The sequence below is a fragment of the Suillus bovinus genome (assembly GCF_016758785.1).
Source record: "Suillus bovinus strain UH-Sbo-P2 chromosome Unknown EDB93scaffold_43, whole genome shotgun sequence".
In the NCBI taxonomy this organism is placed as follows: Eukaryota; Fungi; Basidiomycota; class Agaricomycetes; order Boletales; family Suillaceae; genus Suillus; species Suillus bovinus.
The window spans coordinates 75,687-100,380 of record NW_024542099.1 but is presented as its reverse complement, the minus strand read 5'-3'; the positions used below and the strand labels follow the sequence as shown (position 1 = coordinate 100,380).

General features: G+C 49.3%; 11 protein-coding genes across 11 annotated transcripts; 5 read left to right on the top strand and 6 right to left on the bottom strand.

Moving 5' to 3' along the window:
* Positions 1 to 42: 42 nt before the first annotated feature.
* On the top strand, positions 43 to 1,434 carry EDB93DRAFT_595498 (dienelactone hydrolase). The gene is made up of 9 exons (XM_041456799.1): positions 43 to 182; positions 232 to 258; positions 311 to 432; positions 486 to 521; positions 581 to 634; positions 691 to 826; positions 878 to 969; positions 1,025 to 1,317; positions 1,366 to 1,434. The coding sequence occupies exons 1-8, from the start codon at positions 155 to 157 to the stop codon at positions 1,277 to 1,279; spliced, it is 750 nt and encodes a 249-aa protein (XP_041305931.1). The 5' UTR covers positions 43 to 154; the 3' UTR covers positions 1,280 to 1,317; positions 1,366 to 1,434.
* Positions 1,435 to 1,468: 34 nt separating this feature from the next.
* EDB93DRAFT_595671 (Alpha/Beta hydrolase protein) lies at positions 1,469 to 3,099 on the top strand. Its single transcript, XM_041456800.1, has 8 exons — positions 1,469 to 1,645; positions 1,702 to 1,728; positions 1,781 to 1,902; positions 1,966 to 2,001; positions 2,060 to 2,116; positions 2,186 to 2,321; positions 2,374 to 2,465; positions 2,517 to 3,099. The coding sequence occupies exons 1-8, from the start codon at positions 1,588 to 1,590 to the stop codon at positions 2,769 to 2,771; spliced, it is 783 nt and encodes a 260-aa protein (XP_041305930.1). The 5' UTR covers positions 1,469 to 1,587; the 3' UTR covers positions 2,772 to 3,099.
* EDB93DRAFT_1252112 (bifunctional purine biosynthesis protein ade10) lies at positions 2,865 to 5,019 on the bottom strand (the record flags this gene model as incomplete). The annotated part of the gene is made up of 8 exons (XM_041453249.1): positions 2,865 to 3,416; positions 3,462 to 3,590; positions 3,644 to 3,819; positions 3,873 to 4,106; positions 4,158 to 4,634; positions 4,689 to 4,765; positions 4,826 to 4,952; positions 5,004 to 5,019. The coding sequence occupies 8 exons, from the start codon at positions 5,017 to 5,019 to the stop codon at positions 2,865 to 2,867; spliced, it is 1,788 nt and encodes a 595-aa protein (XP_041305929.1).
* Positions 5,020 to 7,272: 2,253 nt separating this feature from the next.
* EDB93DRAFT_1088564 (Spt20 family-domain-containing protein) lies at positions 7,273 to 7,971 on the bottom strand (the record flags this gene model as incomplete). The annotated part of the gene is made up of 4 exons (XM_041446140.1): positions 7,273 to 7,452; positions 7,500 to 7,693; positions 7,743 to 7,827; positions 7,876 to 7,971. Coding segments are annotated over 4 exons (555 nt in total), but the record flags the coding sequence as incomplete, so codon positions are not given.
* Positions 7,972 to 8,165: 194 nt separating this feature from the next.
* On the top strand, positions 8,166 to 10,092 carry EDB93DRAFT_595372 (uncharacterized protein). Its single transcript, XM_041456798.1, has 9 exons — positions 8,166 to 8,194; positions 8,245 to 8,433; positions 8,479 to 8,589; positions 8,639 to 8,974; positions 9,027 to 9,175; positions 9,228 to 9,381; positions 9,433 to 9,627; positions 9,681 to 10,010; positions 10,089 to 10,092. The coding sequence occupies exons 1-8, from the start codon at positions 8,174 to 8,176 to the stop codon at positions 9,816 to 9,818; spliced, it is 1,293 nt and encodes a 430-aa protein (XP_041305927.1). The 5' UTR covers positions 8,166 to 8,173; the 3' UTR covers positions 9,819 to 10,010; positions 10,089 to 10,092.
* Positions 10,093 to 13,056: 2,964 nt separating this feature from the next.
* Positions 13,057 to 14,349, bottom strand: EDB93DRAFT_1105340 (uncharacterized protein; the record flags this gene model as incomplete). The annotated part of the gene is made up of 5 exons (XM_041447495.1): positions 13,057 to 13,224; positions 13,273 to 13,319; positions 13,374 to 13,458; positions 13,518 to 13,733; positions 13,831 to 14,349. The coding sequence occupies 5 exons, from the start codon at positions 14,347 to 14,349 to the stop codon at positions 13,057 to 13,059; spliced, it is 1,035 nt and encodes a 344-aa protein (XP_041305926.1).
* Positions 14,350 to 15,114: 765 nt separating this feature from the next.
* On the bottom strand, positions 15,115 to 17,503 carry EDB93DRAFT_1156673 (uncharacterized protein). Its single transcript, XM_041449907.1, has 2 exons — positions 16,172 to 17,503; positions 15,115 to 16,109 (listed from the first exon to the last, which is right to left on the bottom strand). Exons 1-2 carry the CDS (start codon positions 17,010 to 17,012, stop codon positions 15,319 to 15,321), a joined length of 1,632 nt encoding a protein of 543 aa, XP_041305925.1. The 5' UTR covers positions 17,013 to 17,503; the 3' UTR covers positions 15,115 to 15,318.
* Positions 17,504 to 17,816: 313 nt separating this feature from the next.
* On the bottom strand, positions 17,817 to 20,045 carry EDB93DRAFT_1229064 (P-loop containing nucleoside triphosphate hydrolase protein; the record flags this gene model as incomplete). The annotated part of the gene is made up of 4 exons (XM_041451265.1): positions 19,908 to 20,045; positions 19,754 to 19,847; positions 19,176 to 19,698; positions 17,817 to 19,126 (listed from the first exon to the last, which is right to left on the bottom strand). Coding segments are annotated over exons 1-4 (1,974 nt in total), but the record flags the coding sequence as incomplete, so codon positions are not given.
* A 157-nt stretch (positions 20,046 to 20,202) lies between these two features.
* Positions 20,203 to 20,794, top strand: EDB93DRAFT_1105337 (uncharacterized protein; the record flags this gene model as incomplete). The annotated part of the gene is made up of 2 exons (XM_041447494.1): positions 20,203 to 20,556; positions 20,606 to 20,794. 2 exons carry the CDS (start codon positions 20,203 to 20,205, stop codon positions 20,792 to 20,794), a joined length of 543 nt encoding a protein of 180 aa, XP_041305923.1.
* A 373-nt stretch (positions 20,795 to 21,167) lies between these two features.
* EDB93DRAFT_1252104 (uncharacterized protein) lies at positions 21,168 to 23,351 on the bottom strand (the record flags this gene model as incomplete). The annotated part of the gene is made up of 4 exons (XM_041453248.1): positions 21,168 to 21,998; positions 22,050 to 22,870; positions 22,921 to 23,022; positions 23,081 to 23,351. 4 exons carry the CDS (start codon positions 23,349 to 23,351, stop codon positions 21,168 to 21,170), a joined length of 2,025 nt encoding a protein of 674 aa, XP_041305922.1.
* Positions 23,352 to 23,645: 294 nt separating this feature from the next.
* EDB93DRAFT_1088500 (KptA family-domain-containing protein) lies at positions 23,646 to 24,665 on the top strand (the record flags this gene model as incomplete). The annotated part of the gene is made up of 5 exons (XM_041446136.1): positions 23,646 to 23,837; positions 23,890 to 24,048; positions 24,104 to 24,194; positions 24,243 to 24,320; positions 24,370 to 24,665. The coding sequence occupies 5 exons, from the start codon at positions 23,646 to 23,648 to the stop codon at positions 24,663 to 24,665; spliced, it is 816 nt and encodes a 271-aa protein (XP_041305921.1).
* Positions 24,666 to 24,694: the final 29 nt, after the last annotated feature.

The window sequence follows — 24,694 nt, the reverse complement described above, 5'->3', positions numbered from 1 at the left end:
CGCATTCCGGCTTTGTCAGCACGATTCAGCTTTCAATGTTACCGTGACTGAGCTGCAGCTGGCCCCGGCTCCACCGATGGCATATGTCCACCTTTTCTATGAGCTGTATATAAGAGATCAATGACTCTCAACCCTCTCCCAATCACACGTAAATATGAGTCTCTGCAAAGACTGTATTCAAGGTGCTATTTTATGTCCTCGCGACCGACGCTGAGTACTAATTGCAAACAGGCGTACGCCATGAGGGTGAGCCTCAAGGTAAGTAATTTTCAGCTCGCCACGTTGCATAGTTCATCAGTGTCTTCACTAGGAAAGCTCGAGACTATCGACGGTGTCGCTTGCTACGTCGCTACCCCCACTGTTGACTATCCCAAGGACAAAGTCATCCTCTTCCTGCCAGATGTCTTCGGTATCGAGCTCATTAATGCCAAGGTATGTCCGTCCCTGCTGCCATGGTCCAAACACGTTGACAAAAATGGATGCAGCTCCTCGCTGATGATTTTGCAACCAACGGCTTCAAGGTTTGCATCCAAGCACGAAGTGCACCCGGATGCGAAACTAATTCCATAATACAATACAGGTCATCGTGGTCGACTACTTCAACGGCGATGCTATTTCCGATGAAGATATGAACGTCGGTTTTGGCACAATCTCCTTTGTCTCGAGTTCTGATCTCGTGTCTACTCACAGTCTCCCTCGTTTGATATCAAGGCATGGTTCGCTAAGCACGGTACCGAACAGACACGCCCACCCCTCGATAAGGTTATTGCCAAGCTCAAAGAGGAAGGCGTCACCAAGTTTGGCGCAACTGGCTACTGTTTCGGCGGTACATCTCCATATTCAGTCACTTGTTTCTCTGCCTGACGGCACATGTCAGGTCGTTACACTTTTGACCTTGCATTTGAAAACATCATCCAGTGCACCGTAGTTTCCCACCCCTCTTTCTTGAGGATCCCCGACGACCTCGAGGTAACGTATACTGTCGCGCATAATGCTTTTCCCTCTGAAGACTCACTCTTTACAGAGGTACTTTAACGACTCACAGGCGCCTCTCCTAATCAACTCTTGCGAAATTGATCAGATGTTCCCTATCGCAGCTCAAGCAAAGGCTGATGAAATCCTTGGGAATGGGAAGTTCACCCCAGGGTACAAGCGCGAGTATTTCCCTGGTTGCACGCACGGGTTTGCTGTACGTGGGGATATGAAAGACCCGCTGGTTAAAGCTGGGAAGGAGGGCTCGTTTAAGGCTGCCGTGGGGTTCTTCCAGGAGCACCTGTGAGGAGTCTTGTTGTTGCAACGTTATGGAGTCTCCGTATGGTACGATTCGATCCAAAACCAATATCCGATCTCAATTGTAAACCTCAGAACGTCGTATGATATACCGCAGTTGTAGCCACGTCGTTAACTATGCCAGCAATATCCACGCGTCATACAGGTGAAATCATGCCCATCTTCCAAGCACTTCCTAATTCGAGGACAAAGTTTGAATGCTCAGAAATATGTCACTTTCTGCGTCATCAGTTGATTTTATCAGCCTGGACAATTTCGCTATGAGCTGTATATATAACGGATTAAATCCCTCTACTCATGTTCAACCCTCTGCTAACCACTTCAAGTATGAGTTTCTGCAAGGACTGCATCCAAGGTGCGTTGTATATCATCACCATCTACATTAATATCGAGCATACTGATCTCGAACAGGCGTACGTCACGAGGGCGAGCCTTCAGGTAAGTACTTCTCCAACTTGCCACGTCGCATTTTCATCAGTGGCTTCGCTAGGAACGCTCGAGACCATCGCCGGTGTCGCTTGCTACGTCGCCATCCCTAATGTCGATTATGCCAAGGACAAAGTCATCCTCCTCCTACCAGATGCCTTTGGTATCGAACTCATCAATGCTCAGGTACCCCCATCCTTGTGACATAGCACCCCACATGTACTAAAAGGGATGTATACCTCGTAACAGCTCCTCGCCGATGACTTTGCCAAAAACGGCTTCAAGGTTTGCACAAACCATAGTACGTGTAAATGCAAGATCCGATATTGACGTTGTGACGCAGGTCGTCGCGATCGACTATTTCAACGGCGATGGTCTTCCCGCTGATAGGGTCTTGAACGTGAGTGTATTCTTGGCTGATTACTTCATCAATAAGTATCCCGAGCTCTGACCCATGACCACTCGCTAGGATAAATCATTCGACTTCCGAGGATGGCTTGCCACCCATGGCGCCGAGGTCACTCGTCCCCCACTCGACAAGGTCATCGCTGCGCTCAAAGAGGAAGGCGTTACAAAGTTCGGGGCCACGGGTTACTGCTTCGGCGGTACGTTCCTCTTTTCAGTCATCTCTTCCTCTCAACTTAATACGCACTGCAGGTCGGTACATCTTTGACCTCGCATTCGATAACATCATCCAATGCGCTGTTGTCTCCCACCCTTCGCTCTTGATTCTCCCTGAAGACCTCGAGGTAACCAGTATTATCCTCACAGCGCTCTCCCGCTGAATTTTGTTTTTTTAGACATATTTTTCAAAATCCACAGCGCCTCTCCTGATCAACTCATGCGAGCATGATAAATTATTCCCTGCGGAAGCTCAAGCAAAGGCCGATGAGATTTTAGGCAATGGGAAGTTTGCTCCGGGGTACAGGCGCGAGTACTTTCCTGGATGCACGCATGGGTTTGCTGTCCGTGGTGATTTGAACGACCCACTGGTCAAGGCTGGAAAAGAAGGATCGTTCCTGGCTAGCGTGAAGTTCTTCTTGGAGTACCTGTGACCTGCATGTTCGCGGCGTTGCAAGAGATGCAATTCAATCTCAAATACAATGATAATGTAGAATATTTACTACTGTTACATTTCTACTTCATCCTCAGTGGTGGAAGAGCCTGAGAGAGGTGTGCGCAAACACCATCTCGTGCTCATCCGCGGCCTTGATACACTCTTCGTCCATCACACTTCCGCTAGGCGCAGCGAGGTATCTCACTCCGCTCTTCCTAGCCCGGTGCACGTTATCCGCAAATGGGAAAAACGCATCACTCGAACAAGCAACCTCATCCAACTTCTCAGCCCATTCCTTCTTCTCCGACTGGCTGAGCGGCGCGGGCACCTCCTCGAATTGTCCCTCCCACTGTGCACGCTCGCCGCCCTCGAGTACCTCCCCGCTCACAAAGAGGTCGATCGCGTTCGCTTTCTCGGCGCGCTTAACGCCCTTTTTGAATGGCAGTGCGAGGACGCGCGGGTGGTGTCGTAACCACCAGTTATCCGCTTTGGATCCTGCAAGCCGCGTGCAGTGGATGCGCGACTGCTGTCCGGCGCCCAAGCCGATTATAGAGCCATTTTTGGCGTACGAGACGCTGTTAGACTGCGTGTACTTCACCGCGAGGGTCGCGACAATGAGGTCCGTCAGCGCTTGCGTTGGGACCTATGCAACAGTTATGATTGTGTGTTACGAAAAGTGAGGACATACGGCTTTGTTCTTGGTGACGAGGTTTTCGAAGAGCTTGGCGTCAATTTTGACGTCGTTTCGGCGTTGCTGGAGGCTGACGCCATATACTTGGCGCGTCTCGACATCTGAGGGCTTGTACGACGGGTCCATCTTTTTGGTAGCGTCAGCAAACGCAACAGAGCTGCGTAATCAAGCGGACGTACCTCTAGGACGCAGTACTTTCCTGCCTTTTTCTTTTTTAAAACTTCCAGCGCCTCGGGGCTGTAGCCTGGCGCAATGATACCGTCGGATACTTCCCTGGAGATGATGCGTGCTGTGGCAAGGTCACATGGGGCGGAGAGCGCAATGAAGTCTCCGAACGATGACATGCGATCGGCACCTAAAACAAGATCTTTGGTAGCATACGGGTTCCGATTTTGTCGAATGACACACCTCGAGCGCGAGCGTATGCACATGCTAAAGGCGTCAGGGGCTCTTTGAGATCTTCGACGCCGTATACGTGCTTCTCGGTTTCGTCAAGTTCCAAACCCACAGCTGCACCAGCAGGGGAGACATGTTTGAAGGAAGCGGCAGCAGGGAGGTCCAAAGCCTCTTGAAGCTCCTTTACGAGCGCGTAAGAATTAAGAGCATCTAATAAATTAATGTAGCCTGGGGAGCCGCTGAGGACTACCATACAAAGTCAAGAAAACGTCGATCGAATAAAATCAGAGATCTCACCTTTGAATGGCAATTCGCCCTCAGCCACGAAAGTTTGTGCTGGTTTCTGGTGAGGGTTAGCACCGTACCTAAGCGTCATGCGCTGGACTGGTCCGCTCTCGGGCTTCGATGCATACTGCTCGCGGAAATAATCGCTAATCGCATCATCATACTTTGCAGTCATCTCAAACGCCTTCAGTGCAAGCCTGTTGCGGAGCACCTGGCCAACGTCACCCTGTCCCCGCTGGAACACTTGCAAGAATGCGTGGTAGTCAGTAGGATCTGAGAGGACGGAGACACGCTCATGGTTCTTGGCAGCTGCGCGAAGCAGGGTGACACCACCGATGTCGATCTCTTCGACGGCATCTGCGATTGTGCAGTTCGGTTTAGCGATGGTGGATGTGAAAGGGTAGAGGTTGCAGACGACGATAGAGATGGGGGAGATGTTTTGGGCCTTGAGTTCTTGCTCATCGGAAGGGATAGAGCGTGCGAGGATGCCTTTTGTGCATCAGTCAAACGTTGCAAACTTCGTGTACAAGGTAGATATCGTACCGCCATGAACAGCAGGATGAAGCGTCTTCACCCTACCTCCGAGCATCTCGGGTACTTTGGTAATGTCAGCAACATCCCTAGGAGGCTCCAGATTAGTATAAAAATAAAAATAAATGAAGAAAGCACGCAGCGCTCACTCGATGGGTATTCCAGCCTCCCTGATCGTCCTTGCGGTCGACCCCGAACCGACCAGACGGACTCCAGCACCATGAAGTCCCTGTGCAAGATCGATGAGATTAGTCTTGTCGTGGACGGAAAACAGAGCTTTTGTGGGCTGTTAAATAATATCTGGATGAATGTAAATTTTATTCATACCAATAGGTTTAGACATCGCGATGGTGTGTACAAAGACTCGAGATCGATACTAAACTTTGATCATCATCGAGATCTTATTTTATCTACTAAGACCGTTTTGGTAATTCACCGGAATATTTCGGATCCATTGGGGAGTCAGACTCTGGCCGCAACGCTGTGCGTCGTGATTATTTACAAGAGGTTCAAGAAAATATTGTTTTCTAAATTCGAACAGCGGCATGACTTCCTTATATGGTATTTTATATATTCTATTCTATTCCGCATTATTTGAGATTGGACATCTCCAGAAGCAATGTCATCAAAGAACATTGTTTATCGATTTCCTAAAGCGGCGAAGATGGCTTACTTAATCACGCAGACTTCAGTCATTTCCACTAGTATAGAACTCATCCGGGTCCGTCCGTATATACGTCGAATTCGAGAACTAGATGATCATTGGTCAAAGATATAAAAATGTATCATAGATGCTATCTCATTCTCGAACAAGCCTACTTTAGTCTGCCCTCCATACATACATCCCCACAAAATCGCAGTAGTACATCATTAGAAACACAAATAACAATACAAAAGTCTCATACTACCGCCCTGCTCCCTGCGTAGGCTTTCCAACTGCCATCTGCATCTGCATTTGCATCTGCAGTTGCTGCTGGTGTTGCATCCCCATTGCTGCCTGCCCATTCACCTGGGCCTGATTTGGCATACCCCGCCCCATACCCCACTGAGTATAGCCCGGCAATCGTCCTCCAGCTCCAGGCACGGCATAATATGGATACATCGGGTACTGTGACATCATCATTGGCTGCTGCTGCTGCTGGTCCTGCCCAGCCGGCCTGTACGGCATTGCTGCAAAGTTGTACTGCTGCGACATGCCAGGGTGCTGTGCAGCTTGCATAGGCTGGGGTGGGAGCGGGTTGGAATTGGGCATGGGCGAGCCTCTCGCCTGGTTTTGGAGCATGGGAGAGCCTCTGGCTTGGTTCTGGAGCATCGGGCTATTTCGAGCTGTAGGATGTCCAGGCAATGGGCTTCGTGATTGTGGATTTTGCGGTGTCATACGTCCGGCTTGCACGTGGGCTTGTGACTGGTTTTGAGCCTGTGCCTGTGCCTGTACGTGGTGGGCTTGATGAGGTTGTGCGTGATGAACTTGAGCCTGAGCTTGGTGAGCTTGAGCTTGAGCCTGAGCCTGAGCTTGAGCCTGGGCTTGGGCTTGAGCTTGAGCTTGAGCTTGAGCTTGAGCCTGAGCCTGAGCCTGAGCCTGGGCTTGAGCTTGAGCTTGGTGGGCCTGAGCTTGAGCTTGAGCCTGAGCCTGAGCCTGAGCTTGGTGAGCTTGAGCTTGAACCTGAGCAAATCGAACTTGTTGCAGCTGCATCTGATACATCTGCCCTTGGGCGGCGTGACCTTGAGCGTGAGCATGCTGCTGCATCATATGTTGCCCAACGGCTAGCTGCGCTGCGCCAGCCTGTTGCACGGCTTGGGAAGGGGAGGGTGTCGACTGAGATGGATAAGCCACTTGAGGCGTAACAGCTTTTGGCTGGGGACCTTGCGGTGCAGCAGTTGGAAAGAATTGAGAAGCGGTTGGAGGGCGGTGTATTGTTGGGGGGAGTTGTGAGCCAGCTGCGAGAGGTGAGGAGTGCGGCGCTTGTGATGATGGGGGGCGTGGTGTTTGCGTAAATCTTTGTGCAGGTGATTGTATAGATGGGAGTGGCGAAGGTGCGCTTACACGAGGCGAGGGGGAGGTAGCGAGCCGCGGCTGTGATTGAAGCTGATTTACCACGGGATGTGGGACAGGAGTAACGGAAGAGCGTGACACCTCGGGAGTGATTTGGAAAGCCTGTGCCGCATCGGCTTTCTTCTTTGTTGGCTTGGGTTTCTGTTCAGCAACTGGCTGGGGAACTGGTGTTGGTACCGGTGCAGGCGCAGCCAAGACGGGAGTGGGTTGTAATTGAGCGGCCTGGGGTTGTGGCGTAGGCGCAGAAACCGGTATCTGGCCTTGTGCTTGATTTTGGCTCTGTGCTTGATTCTGACTCTGTACTTGATTTTGGCTTTGGGAATTCGCTGGACCTTGAACCTGAGTCTGTGATTGAGCCTGGGCGGCAGCTTGTGCTAATTGGGCTTTGAGATAAGGCTGTGTTTCCAATCCAACCGCCATGCGAACTTCCTTGACGCGACGGATTGTGTCCAATATCCGATAACTGAGTGAAGGTGAGCAAGAGGAGGTTACTTTGGGACAATACGAATACCTTGGGGCGTGAGACCGATTTTGTCTTTGGTTCATAAAGTGCATGATCTTGGCCCGACGAGTCTTGTCAGACTCATCTTCCTCGGGCGTAATGGTGGCTGCTTTGCGTTTCAAGGAGATGGGTATACTTGGAGTAGAAACTCTGAGGGTATGATTCGCGATACGGGTTAAATGTGGGTCTGGGTCAAGACATAGGGGAGGTGCTGTTTGTAGCTACAAGGAAGATAAGATACATCGAAAATGTCGCGAGTAGAACATACTAGTATCTGTGCTTCGAGTTCGAGTACTTCCATATCTGTGAATTTATTGCCTGAACGTTGGTTCATGAGACATATATTCGCCCAGAGAGTCTCGTCGTTCGGGTGCAGAGCCACACGGCTCCGTTCAGGTTTCTCGAGAGGTGGGTCCTTGGCTTTCTTTGGGCGGTAATCTAGTAACTCTACGAGCATGCAACCTAACGAATTCATGGAGTGAGGGCCTAGTACAGATGACCGGCCACTTACCATCGTAGAATGGCACGCGTGCAGAGTCGAAAAGCTCAAGGTAATCAACCGGTATGCGGTGCGCTCTAACGTCATCGAGTAATGACTATTGATGGGTTAGCACAGTCCATGTATGATGAGTTCAGTAACGTACCGCGATAGGATTATTGTACAGGAACTTGGATCCATTGTTGAGCGTCCAGTGGTCGGGATAGAGATGGACTGAGAAAGATGGTACAGGCGTCTTCATATAAGTCTAATAGTTGTTCCGCCGAGCGCGTAATGTTGTAACAAGACATTGCGGACTACTTACGCGCTCGCTAATGGCTTCAATGCCACCGTCTCAGATGACGGTCCAACTTAAGTAGTCCAAACTTCTGATTGAGGATATTTACGTAATCGCCCACGATCCATTAAGCACTCGTGGGAATTATAATAATGGATGTTGCACAATGGAGGCACAACTCAAGGAGGTTCGTGTTCTTAAAGACAATCGAAATGAAAAGTGTTCACATACTTGCAGCTCATCCCATTCTTGAGAGACAAGAATCCACAAGTCCGACAAATAGCTTTGTCAAATCTGCTCGCACAAACACCAGAAGGATCTCCACATAGAAACATTTTTTACCATGGCCTCGGGGGAGCAGGCTTACAGAAACCTAAGGAAACGGATATCATCCGTGATCTCAAACTTTTGTGTCGGGATCAACTCGTATGTATATCTATTTTAATTGTGATCAAGCGATGATGGTCACAGGCGGTCGCGCACGATGCTTTCCGTGCATTGGTCAATCTCTCTGATTCACCATTGCTAGTGCCATTTTTGTCGGAACCAGCCTTTCTCACTTTCTTGGTATCATACATCTTGGTTTGTGTTCCATGTTATGTTAATCTCGCAACATCTTACCTTTTCGTAGAACACAGATTCTATACTTGCGGATCTGGCATCCATGCTGCTTTCTAATCTAACCGCCTCATCTTCACCATGTGCAGCCCTTTTAACCTTAAAGGTACCCATATTAGAAACAACTCCATCTTCGCCAATTCCCATTTTTCCAACCCTGTCCCGTTCTGGAACCTGTTCTGCGCCAGTGCCTTATCCACCCGGGGAACCGCAGGATATCCTCGCCTTGCCACTCCTTATTGATGCATTCGTAGAAGGTGCATCGATGGATCCTTCCAGAGATAGAGCTTCTCGAAAGCGGAAAGGAGAGCTGCACTTTCTCGCAAGTGTCTTTGCCAATATCAGTGCAGTCAGTTTGTCTACAATCAATTACATTTTGACACTAAAACCATGATGACTAGTCTCCAGCTGGTCGCGCGTTTTTCGTCACTTCACGACCGACAAATCCTTTGAATCCCAATAGCATAAATGAGTATCCCCTCGCCAAAATAGTCGTTTTCACCGAACATCAAGACACAATACGACGGGGTGGTGTTGCCTCAACATTGAAGTAGGACATTTCCCTGCTTTGACGATGAGTATATCCAATGCCTCGATCACAGGAACTGCGCTTTCTCTTCGCAATTACACCGAGCAATATTATCTCCTGATACTGAAACTGTTGTCGTTCCTTCATCGACATCGTCTGCTCCGGGTATCGATGCACTACCTTACATTTTACTGCCGCTAGCAGGCCCAGAAGAACTTGATCTAGAAGTATGATCGCAGTGGTAGAAAGTCCAATCCTGCTGATGTTGTACCTTCCAGGATCAAGAAAAATTGCCATCTGCACTTCAGTTCCTTCCATCCACGAAAAAACGGGATCCGGATCCTGTCTTGCGCTTGACGTATATTGAAACACTACTGCTTCTATGCACCACGCGATGGGGCCGAGACTACCTCAGGGATCATGGAGCGTACGAGATCGTTAGAGGAGCACACATGGAGGAGACTGTTGACAAGGTCTGTTCCTGTTTGCAATTCATCCTCTGAATCGAGTTTCTCAGACTATCCAGGTATCTGAGCACATCGAGCGCCTCGTCCAGCTTTTAAAAGGCGACGAAGGCGTAGAAACAGTAGATGAGTCCGATATGGTCCGTGTTGGAGATCAAGAAGATGACGACGATGAAGATAACAGAATCGAAGAAGTATAAGTAGTCGTGAAAAAAATAATTCTGATTGAGATTTTGTGATAATTAGATATTACGTGCGGGAGCTCCTTTTAGGCGGAACTGTCATGCGAGAAGTACTCACTGCACGTTGTCTTTTCTTACTGGGTGCTATAGCTCAGCAACGAGTCCACCACGATGGGCGATGAACAAAATTTTTGATTGCTGCTGATGAAGGTGAATTTGACGTTCGTGCATAGTTCGGATCCATGGCAGACCGTCGCTCTCTCATAACTAACAAAGCCCTTTGTCCAGCCATACCAATTTCTGGGTCTTTTTATTCTTGGTACATTCTTGACGATGACGCAAAGAGTTGAGGAAGCGTGTGATTAGCTGTCGACAGTGAGTGTTAATTCAAAGTTGTAATATGCACAAATGATACAGATATACAGCAACGTCACGCATAGTTTCGAACGCTAGTCTGGAATATCACCTTCCGCAAGCTGATGTTAAAGTTTGACACGTTGGACAGCATGCGTCATTAAACACGCTGTTTCAACTAGACTGATTAGTCTGACAGTTAGTGATCCGAAGAGCATCTCGCAATTATGCAAGGTATGCACGTCACGTATTTTCCTGAACTTGGCGTTTCAGCTTACCTTGTATCAGCTAGGAGATAAGCACATCGATGCCATACATATGGCACCAGACCCTCACTTACACAAGGGGTCACAGCCCTGGTTGTGTAATTCGGCTTCCCTGCCCGTAAGTCTTACATATCTAAAATTCGACTGCTGAAAACATTCTTCATCCCTTTCTTAATGAAAGTGGCTAAGTACGTACAAATGATATTCAAATTCGCGGATGGCAGGCTTATTTGCCGGTAATATTTTAAATGATTTTGAGTCATCCCTCTCGTACTTGCAAGCAATTTTTTTGTTTCAGATTTCCTTTTTGCTTCATACAGGACGCAGCAGAGAGCGCCCAACTGGGATTCGCATTGGTTCCTGAGGGGTCACTCCTCATTGTGGTTGAAGCCAGCAATCGCCCCGGTGATATCTCGATAGCATCTTTGAATCGCGCTCGTGGGTTGTGATCTCACATCACCTCGTCCTTACAAAGCTAATCAATTTATTTATTTTGCTTCAGTGGAATTATCTGGAATTGTACACCATATATTGACATAATCTCGTCATAAGCTTTCTATTGTATACGCGCCAATCGATATACGACTACGTATACGAGTCGATGACCACCTGTCCTGGTCAATCTGTAGATGCTGACGGGGACCTTCTCACCGTCTTCACTGGCAATCGCGGTCCCCATCGATAAAACCCGATGGAGGTTTGAAATCGGGAGCCAATAACTCCGCGAGGCGGTGCCGTATTGTGCGGGGTGACGGAACTCTGGGAGCTATTTCGGAAGGAGCCCCTGGGGCTGTGTAGGTATAGGACCGATGAATTATTGACTGATGGGATTGACTCCTACCCCTTGTTCTGCTGACTACAAATACTTCATCAATGGTCTAGCCATTTACCAAACAAATTCAGCCACCGGACTGGGCCGAATAGATACAGCACTCCCCACGAGCTGGCATGGAACGCGCTCTTCGATCAAGTTTCACATGTTGTTCTGTTACTAAACCCTCGGCCGTATTATTCCAGTCCTTCTTGATTCCCTCCACCTTCTGGATGCGGGCTACCCGAGAAAAGGGTAATGACAATCGATGATTATCACGCACGAATTTGGCACAGTTCTGGGTAGCCCTTGTGCTGAAGAAGCCATCCTCAGACAACCGGACTGATTCGTCATCCTTAGGGAACTTGACAAACTCCGCGATACCCCGCTCAACGGCGCGTCCACTGAGACATCCAAACTTGTCCTTATGATGTGATGCCTTGTTATTGAGGCATTATCATCCAACGAAACAACAACTTGCCGCATGTACCTCTCGAACGAAGCAGACTCATGAGGCACAACTGCGTCGTCTAATGCTGCGGATCCGACACTTTGGCCAGATCAATGGACGGTACCACCGCATTATGGGAATAAAAAAAACACCGAGGAGTAGCCCGCTGATGGCAGTCAGTAACTGTCACCGCGTCCGCATCCCTGTCAGTAGCTATTAAACCATCCTCAGATCGCGTGCATTAACGATTTATGATATTTACTAGTCGCCGATATTTTCCGCTGCGATCCCCATGTGCATTTATCATGTTAATTTTCCAGCCGAGCCTTCTGGACAGCAGCGAATATATCACGTTTAGGTTGACGGAGTGTATCACGACAGCGAATAGTGGAGCGAATAATGCGTACTGACATGAGAGAAAACAGACCGCCTATCTAAAAAAACTTTTGGTGCAACCCTGTATGTCGAGCAAGCAAGCAGTGTTATCGCCCGCGAAGGTCGTTGTGATATTAAGGACTTCGAGGCCAACGAGGTAATTTTGACCCAGTTTATGATATCATGTGGGTACACTATCCCCACGTTTTCTTCATTTATGCACGAGGCAGTAACTAGTCAATATTAATTCTTCTCTTCCCCACTAAGCACCCCGATTTTACACTCCGCTCGGCATTTTGAGCGCAGCCGCTTGGCATTAAAGATTTGTACCAGTGACTTGTTAGAAAAAAAAAAAGCATAAATTTGCTATTGGCCTGACGGACAATACTTATAACAACAAAAATAAGCTGTCTGATATACCAGTAATATTCTCGATGTCTTCGTGTGATGAGTCGTCACGAAGGGTTGCGGTCTTGAAATTGATTCCTTGCAGTACTGAAAGTCTGCGAAAGTCGTAACTCTGATACATCGTTCCCACTGCTGTCCGGGGGGCAAGAAGTACCAATGGTGGAGCACTACTATACTGGTGATGTTTTCCCGCATGTGATCACCACTGGCGTTCAATGAAGGCACAGCTAGTAACACGTACAACTTGCAGTCAAGCGAGGCAGCGGAGCCTTGCCGCCCGAAATTCACTCGTCTGTCGGAGAGGCACCGGTGGATACACAACGTGGACTTGGAACTGTGATATTGAACGATAGATCCTTAGGTCCCTTCGCTTCGACCGATTAACCTAACTAAACGCTTGAAATGAGATTGACGAATCTGTAACCTTATCACCATAACAGACACTGCAAAGTGGAGCTACACCAACCCTGACGCGTACCGAGGGGGGGAAAAACTATTGTAATGTCATTGAAAGGTCCAGCCGTTGATAAAAATAGGAAGGAAGACGGGTGAGAAGCAGCCCGGACAGATTAAAGCATCACGGGTCCAACCTCATCCCCTCCGTATATGATCACCCATGTCACGATCTTGTGACCCGTAAGAATCATCGTCGTCACTTCCTCCACTGGATGCAATGACAGAATCCTCCATGGTGTTGTGTGATCCTGCATTTTTGTTATTGCCCCCGCGGGACCGTTCCCCTCGTGCCCGCTTTTTCAGCTGAAATAAAACATGATAACAAGAATCAGAGGGTTTACGCTGACGTACAAGTTTAGCATACACGAGGCCACAGGCGTTGCACAAGGTTCGAGGGCCTAAACCATAATATAAGCTCGAGTCATGTGGCTTACAAATGAGCCCGCGCTAACCTAGGGGGCCACGCCTCCACTCAGGGGTCGAGGTTGCGTTGCAACCAAGGCAAGTCTGTCCTTCCTGAGCATGTTCCTCGGCCTTCTGAGTACAGAAAAGGGACCATCAGCATTTAAGTATATTCCCCATGATAGACGATTCACCTGCCGCTTTATAGCCGGGATTTCTTTGTCGCTGCCGCCAGTAGACGGCCTCGTGTCAGGGTTTGACTGCGCAACTGCTGATTGCAACATCTGTCTTCCGTAGTTCGCGGACTGGATCATACGTTCCATGGTTTCAGGCGGTGGCAGCCGCACCGGAACCCCCGCGGACGCCAGGGATTTGGTACCCTCAAGTATCATACCATAGGACTCTACCATCTGTGGACAGGTCAGATATTGACCGCAAAGGGAAGATCGTAGGGCGTGCCTTCCCAAAATCTAGACTGGGATTGATAATTGGACTTGGAGCCAAGACTGGTGACTCCTTGTCCCGCCTCTTGCTCTTCTGAACGGGCGATGCATGAGCCGACCCAGGAGCTGGAGGATAGCGTTCTTCTGGGCGGCGATTCTCAACAAGTGGTGGATTAGATGGACCAGCGGCATACGATCTTGCCTCTGTATGGGTGGTTTGAGAGACTGACTCCGGGCGGGCTGCATTTGGAGCGTACGTCACGTCTGCCGTGATGGATGGGGGTTGGAAGGTACCGAATTGAGGGGACCAGTTTTCAGGCTGCCATTGAGGCTGTGACTGAGGAAGAGTATAGGATGGAGCGGGTGGATAAGACGCTTGTGGTGTATATGAAGACGATGCCGTAAACGCTGTTTGGTGGTGTTGCGAATGAAACTGAGTGATGGGAGAGCGTATCGGCCGGGGAGGGGCCTGAGGAGGTGGTACCGACACGTAAGCTTGGGTAGGATATGCTTGATACTCATAAGAGGTTGTTGATCCTCCTTGAGGATTAGAATAAATATATCGTTGATGGTCGGCAGACATTCTAAAAGTTGTTGTAAGGCAGGAGGAATCGCCGATGTTTTTAAAGCTGGGCACTTGCAGAAGTGAACGCGAAAGAGGCAATTCTTCGACGCTGTTGCGATTAGAGTGCGTGTTAGGAGCCTCGAGGCTATATCCCCGAAATGAAAGATAGATCGTCAGAAGTCAATCAATGACAAGTTGGAGGGAATGAATGCAGTGGGGGGAGCGAAATCGCGGTGCCGCACCAAATAAACGGTAAGGAGCGATAGGAAGATGTCAGTGTCATTAAGGACACAGAGTCGGACAATGATCATCGCGTGAAGCGATACATGGCTGTCCGCATCCGTTGCTCAATAACGGCTAGGTCGAAAATGGGCCTCACAAGTTTTGATCAGAAACGCACGTTTCGCCTGAAAGTTTGTCGACAAAGCTTGTTCGTCAAGATGTGATGGATCTGGTTTACGTGAACAAACGTGATGATCAATCTCGCGAAAAAGTGCCGCGGCCGTGCTAACCTGTGTTAAGACAGTACTCACCGGTGACCTTCAAGGTCAAGAATCCAAGTCCCAAGACGAGTACAAGAGAAGAAGATAGCAACTTGAAGTGCTAAGCAGACAGTGGAAGTAGGAGAAAAAGTTTGGATTTGAAACATACTCTCAGCTTCATGCTTTAAACGGTGACGCTTACACCGATCGGCGAGACTTCCATCAGGACGCCTTGCTGCACGCGGCTGCCCCGTGGAAGCCGTCTTGTGACCGGCGTGTCAAATCACAGTCATGGTTCTCTCTAGGTAATCCATTGAAATTGCCTCAAATGACCATATATTTGCCAACGCGACTGCCTACGACTGCCAATAAATTCCAAATGTCCGTCCATTAGATAAAGATGCGGCTTGTGATAACATGTCAGTAAGTAATGCGATGCCTTCCACAACTAGAGATGGCGTATGCAAAATGAGATGGAAAGAATGGAAGTGGATCAGTAAATACGCTATCCAGTTTGTATGAAATCCTGCCCTCTAGACTTGCCAATATCCGCCCCTTCTTTCCAATTAGACTGCTTCACGATGACGGGAGACTGTGCAGGAGATGGCTCATAATCCTTGTCGTAATCGTCTTCTTCATCAGATGTTGCCAAATTTGCAGGCGTCTTGGAGGCGTTTAGTCCGCCTGCAGCACGTTCCTGTGCGCGTCTCCTTCTACGAAGAATCTGTTTTCGGTTCTTCACCGCTTGACGGTGCTCTGACCCCTCTCCATAGAAAAGGGAGTATTCGCAACGTGGGCAGATCCATTCATCCGCAGGATTGACCATTTGCGCAGTGGGAGTAACCGTGTTTGCCTTCTTGCGTCTGCGAGGCGGTATTTGTGCCGAGAGGAAGCGAAGTGCAAGTGGACCAAGCATGTTCTGGGCATTGGCATTCGCCTGGACCACATTCGCCTGCCCAGATGAAGGAAGCCTGGAAGGAACGTAATTTTTGCGGTGATGCGGATTTGATGCAATAGCAAGTGCATTTCGCTTTTTCTTTTTGCTTCCCTTGCCTTTTCCCCCTGGCATTTCCAGAAACTCCGCTGACTGATCTCCACTTTCAGCTGTACCCTTAAGTGCCCGCTGCTGCGTTTTCTCTCCCCGCTTTGATTTAGTCACTTTGCTTGCCGTAACTGCTGCTTGTTTAGCATCGGCAGCTGCTTTGGCTACTTTAGCCGCTTGACGTGCGAGTTCATTTTCGAACCGATTTCTGAGTGCGAGCACCTCCTGTTTTGTCGCAACGAGGCGATCAGATGCTGAAATTAAACCAGTTCTGATCAGGTTCTGACATCACTTTGATAACTGGACTGCGGCTCACTTGCACTAGAAAACGTGAACGCGAATTGAGCGGTTGGAAATGAAAACTTCTTCTGAGGGAGCATTGAGGCTGTACTTGCATGAGCCTTTGCTGCGCGAGCGAGACGCGGACCAGGTCGACGCGAGAGTCGTACTTTAGGTGGATTAGAACCAGATCTGATCATCGAACCCGCAAAGGGCAGATGTGTCGATAATGCTTGATCAAGGGCAAGTGTATCGCCAAGAGAAAGGGCTCCCAAGACGGCTGCAAGCTGGCGCTTTCGATGCTTCAGCAGCTCCTTGTGCTGGAGACCCGCCAGCGTTGATGGGGTGATCTTCCCCTTCCTCGGGGTTGGGGGCACCGATGGTGGCAGAGCAGAAAGGTCAAGGCTCTGATTAGCCCGACGACTATTCAATAGAGCCAAGCTGTCTAAAAGCTCATCCTCTGCACCCAGAGGTAGCTCTGCCTCCCGCCCTTGCGCGGCGCCCGACATGTTAGCTGGCACCTTCCTCTTCTTCGTGTTCCCAGGCTGTTGCAGATGATTCGTATAGTCACCCCCACTCTGGTCCTCCTCCGACCTTCCCATTTTCCCGAGCTGGTACGCCGCGCTCAGATCAAGGGTATCTCCGTTGCGAGTGCTACCGAACACAGAGGCGTAGTAAGACTGCAGAGAGAAGGAGTCAGCATGAGCAATGAGTTCTTCTGCGAGAGATTCTGCGCCAAGAATGTCGGCCATGGGACGGATGTCGTCTGCTGCTGGAATGGGCGCGTCTGAGGTGCGTCTACGTTTGGGTAACGGTTTAAGCCTCCTCAACGGCTGAAATTCCGGCTCATCGGATGCGGGAGACAATCCTCGATACATTTAGTGGCAGAAATTCAATGAAAAAAGATAATTAGGAAAAACTGGCAAACTATAGCGTCTAAAGCAAAAAGAGCGAAGGAGGGAACGCCTGAAATACGTACGGCTTCCGGCGCTGGCCCTTGTGATGACGTGGAGACCAACTGCTAGTCGGTGGCTACGACAGCCGATCCATTTTCGCACCCTCCGGAGTCTCACCAGAGCTTGAGTAAAACAGCCTGCAATGGGAAGGCGTCTAGGAATTGATAGAATAAGACAGGAAAGACTACGGTACAGGATATGCGATGCTCTAACAGTAAAAATTGTCTCGTGAGGATATCAAATTATGTCCGACCGTGCATCGCAATGCCAATAAATGAGTGGATATCGCGAAACGACGACTGACAAATGATGTATGTTGCTCATGTCTACGGCCCGCCGTTTAACGTCTATCTATAATGCGGAGAGGGGGGGTGGCGCTTGGGAAGAGAATTAGGAGTAGACATACCGCACCGAGACAATAGAAACACAGACGACGAATGTAAGATAGGCCGTATAGTCTTCATGATGAGCAGGAGCAACGAGACAAACCAGGTTGAAAGAGCAGCGCAAGGAGTCCGTGCGTGAGAGAGGAAAAGAGAGCGAAACACACAGCGAGATGGATGTTTGAGTGCATAGACAGGGGAGTTGTTGTTACCAGGGACATTTTCATGAGTGTGAAATCGAGGCGAATCGAGGAAACCTGAGGGAAGGCGAGGCCGAGAAAAATTTGATACGCTTGAGTGGGAGGCGAGTGGATTCAAGGCGTGGCGACAGTAGATTTACCACCAGCCAGATCCACCACCGCTTGCTCCATTGTTATTATAACCTCCACCGGAACCATAACCACCCCCGCCGCCGTATGAAGGGGCATTGCCGTAGCTCATGTTGCCACGTCCGAAGCCTCCACCATAGCTGCTGGCGCCGCCATAGCCAGACTGTCTGTAATCGCGGTTGCCACCACGACCACGAGTTCCAGCACCGCCACCTCCACCTCCACCTCCACGGCCACGACCGCCACGGAAACTTGATCCAAAGGTTGTTTCATGTACGACGCTCTCCAACCACGAAGGGATCTCCTGGTTAGCCTCACGAAGAAGCTCGAGAAGATCACGGACAATGTTCTTGTTCCCACGGTTAAAGAATGCAGTAGAGACACCGGTGTTTCCGGCACGACCAGTACGACCAATGCGGTGGACGTAGTCATCAATATCCGAAGGTAGGTCGTAGTTGATCACATGAGTGACGTTAGGAATATCAAGACCACGGGCTGCGACAGCGGTGGCTACTAAAATTGGAGTGCGTCCGGTGCGGAAGGTCTGCAAAGCCATCTCACGCTCACGCTGGGAGCGATCGCCATGGATGGATGTAGCGGGGAGGCGATTTGACATGAGAAAATCAGACAACATGTCGGCCATGCGCTTGGTCTCTACGAAGACGAGGGTCAACCCGCCAGGAGGATCAGACGCGAGGAGATCAAGCAGAACAGACCGCTTGTCATTGTCCTCCACGTACTCGATCTTTTGAGTGATATTCTCAGAGGTTGAACCAACACGGCCGACAGAGAGGAATATGTAGTCCTTCAGGAAGTCCCGTGCGAGCATTTGGATATCACGTGGGAATGTGGCACTAAACATAAGCGTTTGGCGATCCTCCACGCCAGGCATGTCCTCCCCTTGGACGATCCTGCGAATTTGAGGCTCGAAACCCATGTCAAGCATGCGATCAGCCTCATCAAGTACAAGGTAGCGAATGTTTGCTAAACTGATCCGACCACGCTCAATGAGGTCGACAAGCCGTCCGGGAGTAGCACTAAGAAGGTCACAGCCACGCTCGATCAGACGCAGCTGCTGATTAATATCTGCACCACCATACACCACTGCTGGGCGAACCCATGAGCGGTATGCAAATTTGCGTGCTTCTTCGTGAATTTGACTGACAAGCTCGCGGGTGGGAGCAAGAATAAGGGCAGTAGGGTAGGCTTTACGTGAGCGTGAGTACCCCATTGATGGGGTCTCAGGTGGTGGAGCACGAGGTCCTGAGGCGAAAGAGGCAGAGAAAATAGGAAAGAGGAAGCCTCCTGTCTTGCCTGAACCAGTCTGGAGTGCGACATCAGCGACTGCAAATTACCCGAAGAAAAATACACACCTGAGCACAGGCCATTAAATCTCTGTTAGCAGCAACAATGGGAATGGAGTACTTTTGAACGGGAGTCGGAGTAGTGTAACGAGCGAATGCGATGTTCTCCAAGAGAACAGGGTCTAGTGGGGGGTTCGTGAAAGCTATAACGGGTTCTGGGACTCCAGCGCCTGTAGCCTCGACAGGAATATCATCGTACTTCTCGAAGTTGATGCCAGTGTGTTGCTTGGATGGATCAGTCGGATCTCCAAAGAGCTCCTTCTCCATGCGAGGATTGCGAGGGCCAACGACATGAACACCATTGCGCCAGGCACCAAATCCGGAAGAATCCCGCTGTTGACTATCTCCACGAGGTTCTCTGGCGGTCCATCCGTTGCTAGTTGGGCGCCCTGCCCAATCACTTGCACTGCTACCTCCGCGGGTGGGACTACTGAATGCAAAGGCAGCGTCCTTGTTACCTTTGTCGGGAGGACCGCCTCGAAGGGGTTCAAATCCACGGCGAGGAGAAGCTTGGGGCTCGTTCCAGCCGGTCCTAGATACGAGCGCTTGATTATAATCGGATGCGAAATACGAAGGAAATGACATACCCGTTTGGTTGTGGCGGAGGAGGTGTAGCGCGCTGCGCATTTCTCATATGAGGCGGAACGTATGCAGATTTCGTTCCATTTATGCCGAGAGAAGCTGAAGTAATGATATTAGTTTGGTGGGAAGGGTACAAAGATAATATGAGTGAGCGCGTACCAAACTGAGTCTCTAGACTTGCGTTGCCGTTTACAATTCCATTGGTCATATTAAGTCGAAATGATGAACTTGACTGTTCTTTTTGTCTGTCGTTGATGTTCTACAGAAGGACCGATGTTGGTGGATGAAGAAAGAAAGCTGAGCAACCACAAATTTGATAAAAAATTCCGGACCTCCCAGATGCTGACAAATAAAGTGCCCCGAATGGTTAATTGTTCTCATGCACTGCCACTTGCCTTTTTGGTCGAGTCAACGTAGGCTATAGATTCTTACTTACGCCGAGCACAAAACTAAAATGTCTCAACAAGTTCAGCAAGCTCCAGCAGGTCAACACTCGCATGCTCACCCACACCCCCCGCAACCTGCTCAACAGGTTATGCCCGCTCCACAACCAGACCCAGTCATGCAGGCTCGCATCGATGCCGATTTTAAGCCTGTAGACATAGCAGTAGGAGGTCCGAGTACTGCATTCGCTTTCTGCAACACGCACAAGCTAGAAAAGTGCAAGCAGTGCAACATAGACTTTACTGCTCTCAATCGCGTTTCGAAAATTCTCGTCACGAACCCTACCTTGCGCTGTCCACCTCCTCCAACCGTTGTGCAGCAGAAACTCTCGCAGGCAGTGACGAATATGAAGGATGAGGGCAATGTATGGCCTTTATCTTTATTTGTCTATATTCGGTTGACTGTCTGCACAGAACCTATACAAACTCAACAAGACCAGAGAAGCACTCTCAAAATATAACATGGCAGCGAGTATAGCTGTGCAGAGACCAGCTTGGGAAAGTGCCGCAATACTACGAGAAGAGCTCTCAACTGTTGTGTCTAACCGCTCAGCAGCTCTTCTTGAGCTCGGTGACTACCTTGGCGCACTCGTTGACGCCTGAGACCGTCATTTCCGTCCGGAGACAGTGGCCGAAAGGACATTTCAGAAAAGCAAAAGCCCTCGTTGCAGCTGGGCCACATTGAAGAAGCCAAAGATGCCATCTCTCTTGGCCTTCAATTTGAAGCCTAATAACACTGTAAGCTACCTCCATACCCAGGGTTGACTCGTGTCTCACATCTTGCTTCAGGAACTCAGCGGGTATATGCTTGAGTTAGACAAGCAATTGGCATCGCGTAATCGGCAAAATACAAAAGAGAAGTCCGTGCTTGTCACCTCCTCGTAGTCTACATACAGACTGTATCCATATACCCTGGATCATTATTACCCGTACATGAAAACTCGATGCATAAATTACAATTAGGCCATATCCCTTCCTATGTGGGTCTCCCGATTTTATCTTTCAGTGGCACTAGAAGCCGCTCAGTCTCTGTACACTCCTCTGGAAACTTGAACACCCGCAGAACGATGTCAGATCGCATCATTAATCTCGCTTTGTTTACGCGGTTCTGCAATTCGAAACGTTTCTTCTCCGCCTCCGTCATAGGTGGCGTAGTCTGACCAGTCGCCCGTCTCAAGTTGCGCAAAGACAAAGAGCTGGAACTCGACCCAGTCGAGCTTATGGAATCTACAGACATCCTCGGTTGGGTTTTAGAATCGGCATTTGCGGGAGTATCAAATGAGGAAAATGATTGACGAGGCAAGGTAAATTTGGACGTGGGTCTCCTCTTCACGGATGGCCCCGGTTTTGCGGTGTACGGCCCCGACTCTTTCAAAGTGTCTGGGTCAGACATCGAACGAAGGGGGTGTGGACGAGTGGAGGGTTGGGCTGGCAAGCTCATCTTCTTGGCTGGTCCAGAAACCTTTGCGGACATGAGGTTCGCCAAGCTACCTGTAGCATCTGCAAGCCCTGTGTCGTGTACATCTCGGATGAACACAGCCAGAATCTGGTTTGGACGTTCCATGGCAATGGATGCATACAGCTCTAGATCTTGCTCGCCTGAATCTCCAATCAAGATAAACTTCGAGTCAGGAAAACCATCGAGGACTTCAACCACATTTGCACGCTTGCGGGTTGCAGGATCAGAAAGAAGGGCATTGAAGAAGGATCTACCATTATAAGATTTAAGGGCAATAGATCCCTGCGGGAGGTCGGATATTTGCAAAAATTCTTTGATGACCGGGAGCATTTCAAAGGGGGAATTAGACTGCGGGGGTTATGAACATGAATATATCATAAAATGTAGCATGGCACTCACGACGTAATGGAAGCGAACGCCTCGTTCCCACATTGTCTGGTACCATTTCCCCATCTCTGGAATAGTTGTCTCCTCGAGGTCCTTAACAAAAACATTGCGGAAGACGGCACGAGCACCGCTCGTAATATTTGAGAGTTTGACTGTGTCATCGATGTCTGTTATTACACGAATAGGTGAAGATGTGATTGGAACGACCACTGAAATGTTCTTTGGAATGTCTTTGTGGAACAGGTATGCGGGTGTGGGCGCTGGCTCAGGTAACAGCTTTGCAGAAACGAGTAGGTCATGTTCTATGTCCGATCCGCGAGATCGTCTGTGCTGCGCTATAGGATGCCTGCATAGATCTTGCCATGGAATCTTGAAGGGGTTTGCGAAGGCACCGTCTGGTCCAGTCACTATGTGTTCAGTGTACAGCGGACCATCTTCGAGAGCATCACATTTCAAATCGATGCCGTCGGGGGTAGTAGATACAGCAAAAATGGATATCTGGACAGTGCGGGATGGTAATACGGATGACCAAAATGGTCTCAAACGCGCCTCGAGGTTCTTGTGTTGTTTCTGCAGTAAAGCGCTCATAAACGGCGCTGACGTGTCACAATGTGAAGATGTTGGTTGAGGGTCAGACTCAGAGTCATATGGTTCTTCGGTAAGTTGAGCCTTTTGTAGGTTTCTCATGTGTTCGAATTCTTTGTTTAGTTCCATCTCGAAGTCATCTGCTATTTCGTCTGGACGGGGAGGTAGCTTGATGCCGTCAATTTCTATCATAGATGATCCTTTGACAGGCAACTGTTGACCCGGTAGTTTGGGTAGAGATGCATAACCTGATCATGACTTCAGCTTAACGTTAGAACATAATTTCGAACAAGCGCACCTCTAGCTAATCTCAAAAATGCACGCTGAGAGCGGGTAAGAAACTCTGGCGACCTGCGTGCCGTCGCATAGCCAGAGACATAAACAAGTAAGTCGAATGCGTCTGCAAAAATCAGGCCTTTGAGCCGAGCGAAGCAAGCACAGCAAGAAAGTCTACTTACTTTCATCCTCATGTTCACTCGCAAGACACAGCGATGCCCAGCCAGGAAATAGAGTCACTTCGTCCGTGGTTGTTACATCGGATCCACTCCGTCTGACTTTCTGACCCAGCCACTGACTCCAGGTCTGCGTCGTCGTCCGCCCACCAACGTAACCGCTCTCTCCCGGTTTGAGCGCTCGACGAACTGGTATAGCTGTGCGAAGGTTCTGTGTGGAAATGTAGGATTTCAGGCCAGCCAGACGCGACGATGGGCGAGGGTTATTTGCAGACATTGGTCTCTTCAAGAAAGCCGTCTCAAGGGGTTGCATCAAGGTGCTAAAAGTGAAATCACCATTTCGTTGATGCGGGCTTTGGGTTCAGGCGTCAGCTAACGTCCAGTTGGCGTGCAGGCACGGCGCGTGACACACGCGTGAGTCAGTGACTTCATTTGGGATTTCAAGTTATCCAATGGTAGCCTGTCTGTTTCAAGTTGAATGCGGACCTTTGCCATCTTCCCTCTAAACAGAAGATTTTTATTGATTAATAATTCGGCGCAACGAACACACTCGTATTACAGGACACAATACATGGATATTACACAAAAGCTTAAACAGGCGGACAAGGGTGGAAAGAAGGGTCCATCTCCAAAGCTTAGGGGACAACCTCGCGATGATCCACGGGTACGTGTATCGAAGAGCCTGAGTTGGCTGCTACGACATGGGGCAAAAAATGCTGGATTAGACATGAGGGATGATGGGTATGCCAAAGTCTCGGACGTGGTGAGTTGTATGAGACCTGTTGACGTTTTGTATCATTGACCACTTCGAATAGCTCTCGAATCCTATGTTCAGAGACATCAATTTCTCTCAGTTGCAAGAAATCGTTAGTAAAGATCAAAAGCAGCGATTTCACCTCCTACCAGAGTCCCGGTCATCTGACTCGCAGTCTGACATATGGTGGATTAGAGCAAATCAGGGGCATTCCTTGCAGGTACATCCTAACTTAATATTCAAACGAGTGTTCGATCTAAACTTCTTGATCACAGACTGTCACGCTGGACATGCAGCCTATTACATCTGCATTAGATGTACCAATGGCTGTCCACGGAACGACACTTAGTGCCTGGGAGTCCATATGTAAATTCCCATCTACGAGATGGTCTGTCCTTCTAACACATCTGTCAGCTACGCAAGGCCTATCCAAAATGAAACGAAATCACATTCACCTTGCCCAAGGTGTTCCGGGAGACAGTGTCATGAGCGGTAGGTGAAACCTCATCTGCATGTGTTCTTCGATTTACTTCTATAATAGGGATGCGCAACTCTTCGCAAATTTTGATTTTCGTTGATTTGCAGAAAGCCCTTGATGCTGGTGTTCTGTTCTACTTGTCCGCCAATGGCGTTGTCCTAACAGAGGGAAACGAAGGGTTCCTGTCACCAACTTATTTCCAGCGTGTAGAATTTGCCAAGGGACGCTCGCCGGTAGCTGGATGGGAAGGTGCAGGACCAGTTGTACCGCGGGCACCACTCCGTCAGTCCTCACTATCTGTCCAAGATCTTCAAGTTGCACAGTCAGCCTTACATTCAAGTACAAGCGAATCTACATAGTCTACTTTCAAAGCGCTGGCACGCTTTGC

Bases quoted from the DNA above. Each gene is read 5' to 3' on its own strand.
- EDB93DRAFT_595498 (XM_041456799.1), top strand. From the start codon at position 155: ATGAGTCTCTGCAAAGACTGTATTCAAG. The intron at 183-231 runs GTGCTATTTTAT...AATTGCAAACAG, and splicing joins CTGCAAAGACTGTATTCAAG to GCGTACGCCATGAGGGTGAG. The intron at 827-877 runs GTACATCTCCAT...GGCACATGTCAG, and splicing joins AACTGGCTACTGTTTCGGCG to GTCGTTACACTTTTGACCTT.
- EDB93DRAFT_595671 (XM_041456800.1), top strand. From the start codon at position 1,588: ATGTTCAACCCTCTGCTAACCACTTCAAGTATGAGTTTCTGCAAGGAC. The intron at 1,903-1,965 runs GTACCCCCATCC...ACCTCGTAACAG, and splicing joins TCGAACTCATCAATGCTCAG to CTCCTCGCCGATGACTTTGC. The intron at 2,466-2,516 runs GTAACCAGTATT...TTGTTTTTTTAG, and splicing joins TTCTCCCTGAAGACCTCGAG to ACATATTTTTCAAAATCCAC.
- EDB93DRAFT_595372 (XM_041456798.1), top strand. From the start codon at position 8,174: ATGGAGGCACAACTCAAGGAG. The intron at 8,434-8,478 runs GTATGTATATCT...TGATGGTCACAG, and splicing joins TTTTGTGTCGGGATCAACTC to GCGGTCGCGCACGATGCTTT. The intron at 9,628-9,680 runs GTCTGTTCCTGT...CAGACTATCCAG, and splicing joins TGGAGGAGACTGTTGACAAG to GTATCTGAGCACATCGAGCG.
- EDB93DRAFT_1156673 (XM_041449907.1), bottom strand. From the start codon at position 17,012: ATGTATCGAGGATTGTCTCCCGCATCCGATGAGCCGGAATTTCAGCCG. The intron at 16,110-16,171 runs GTGAGCCGCAGT...GTTTAATTTCAG, and splicing joins GTTCACGTTTTCTAGTGCAA to CATCTGATCGCCTCGTTGCG.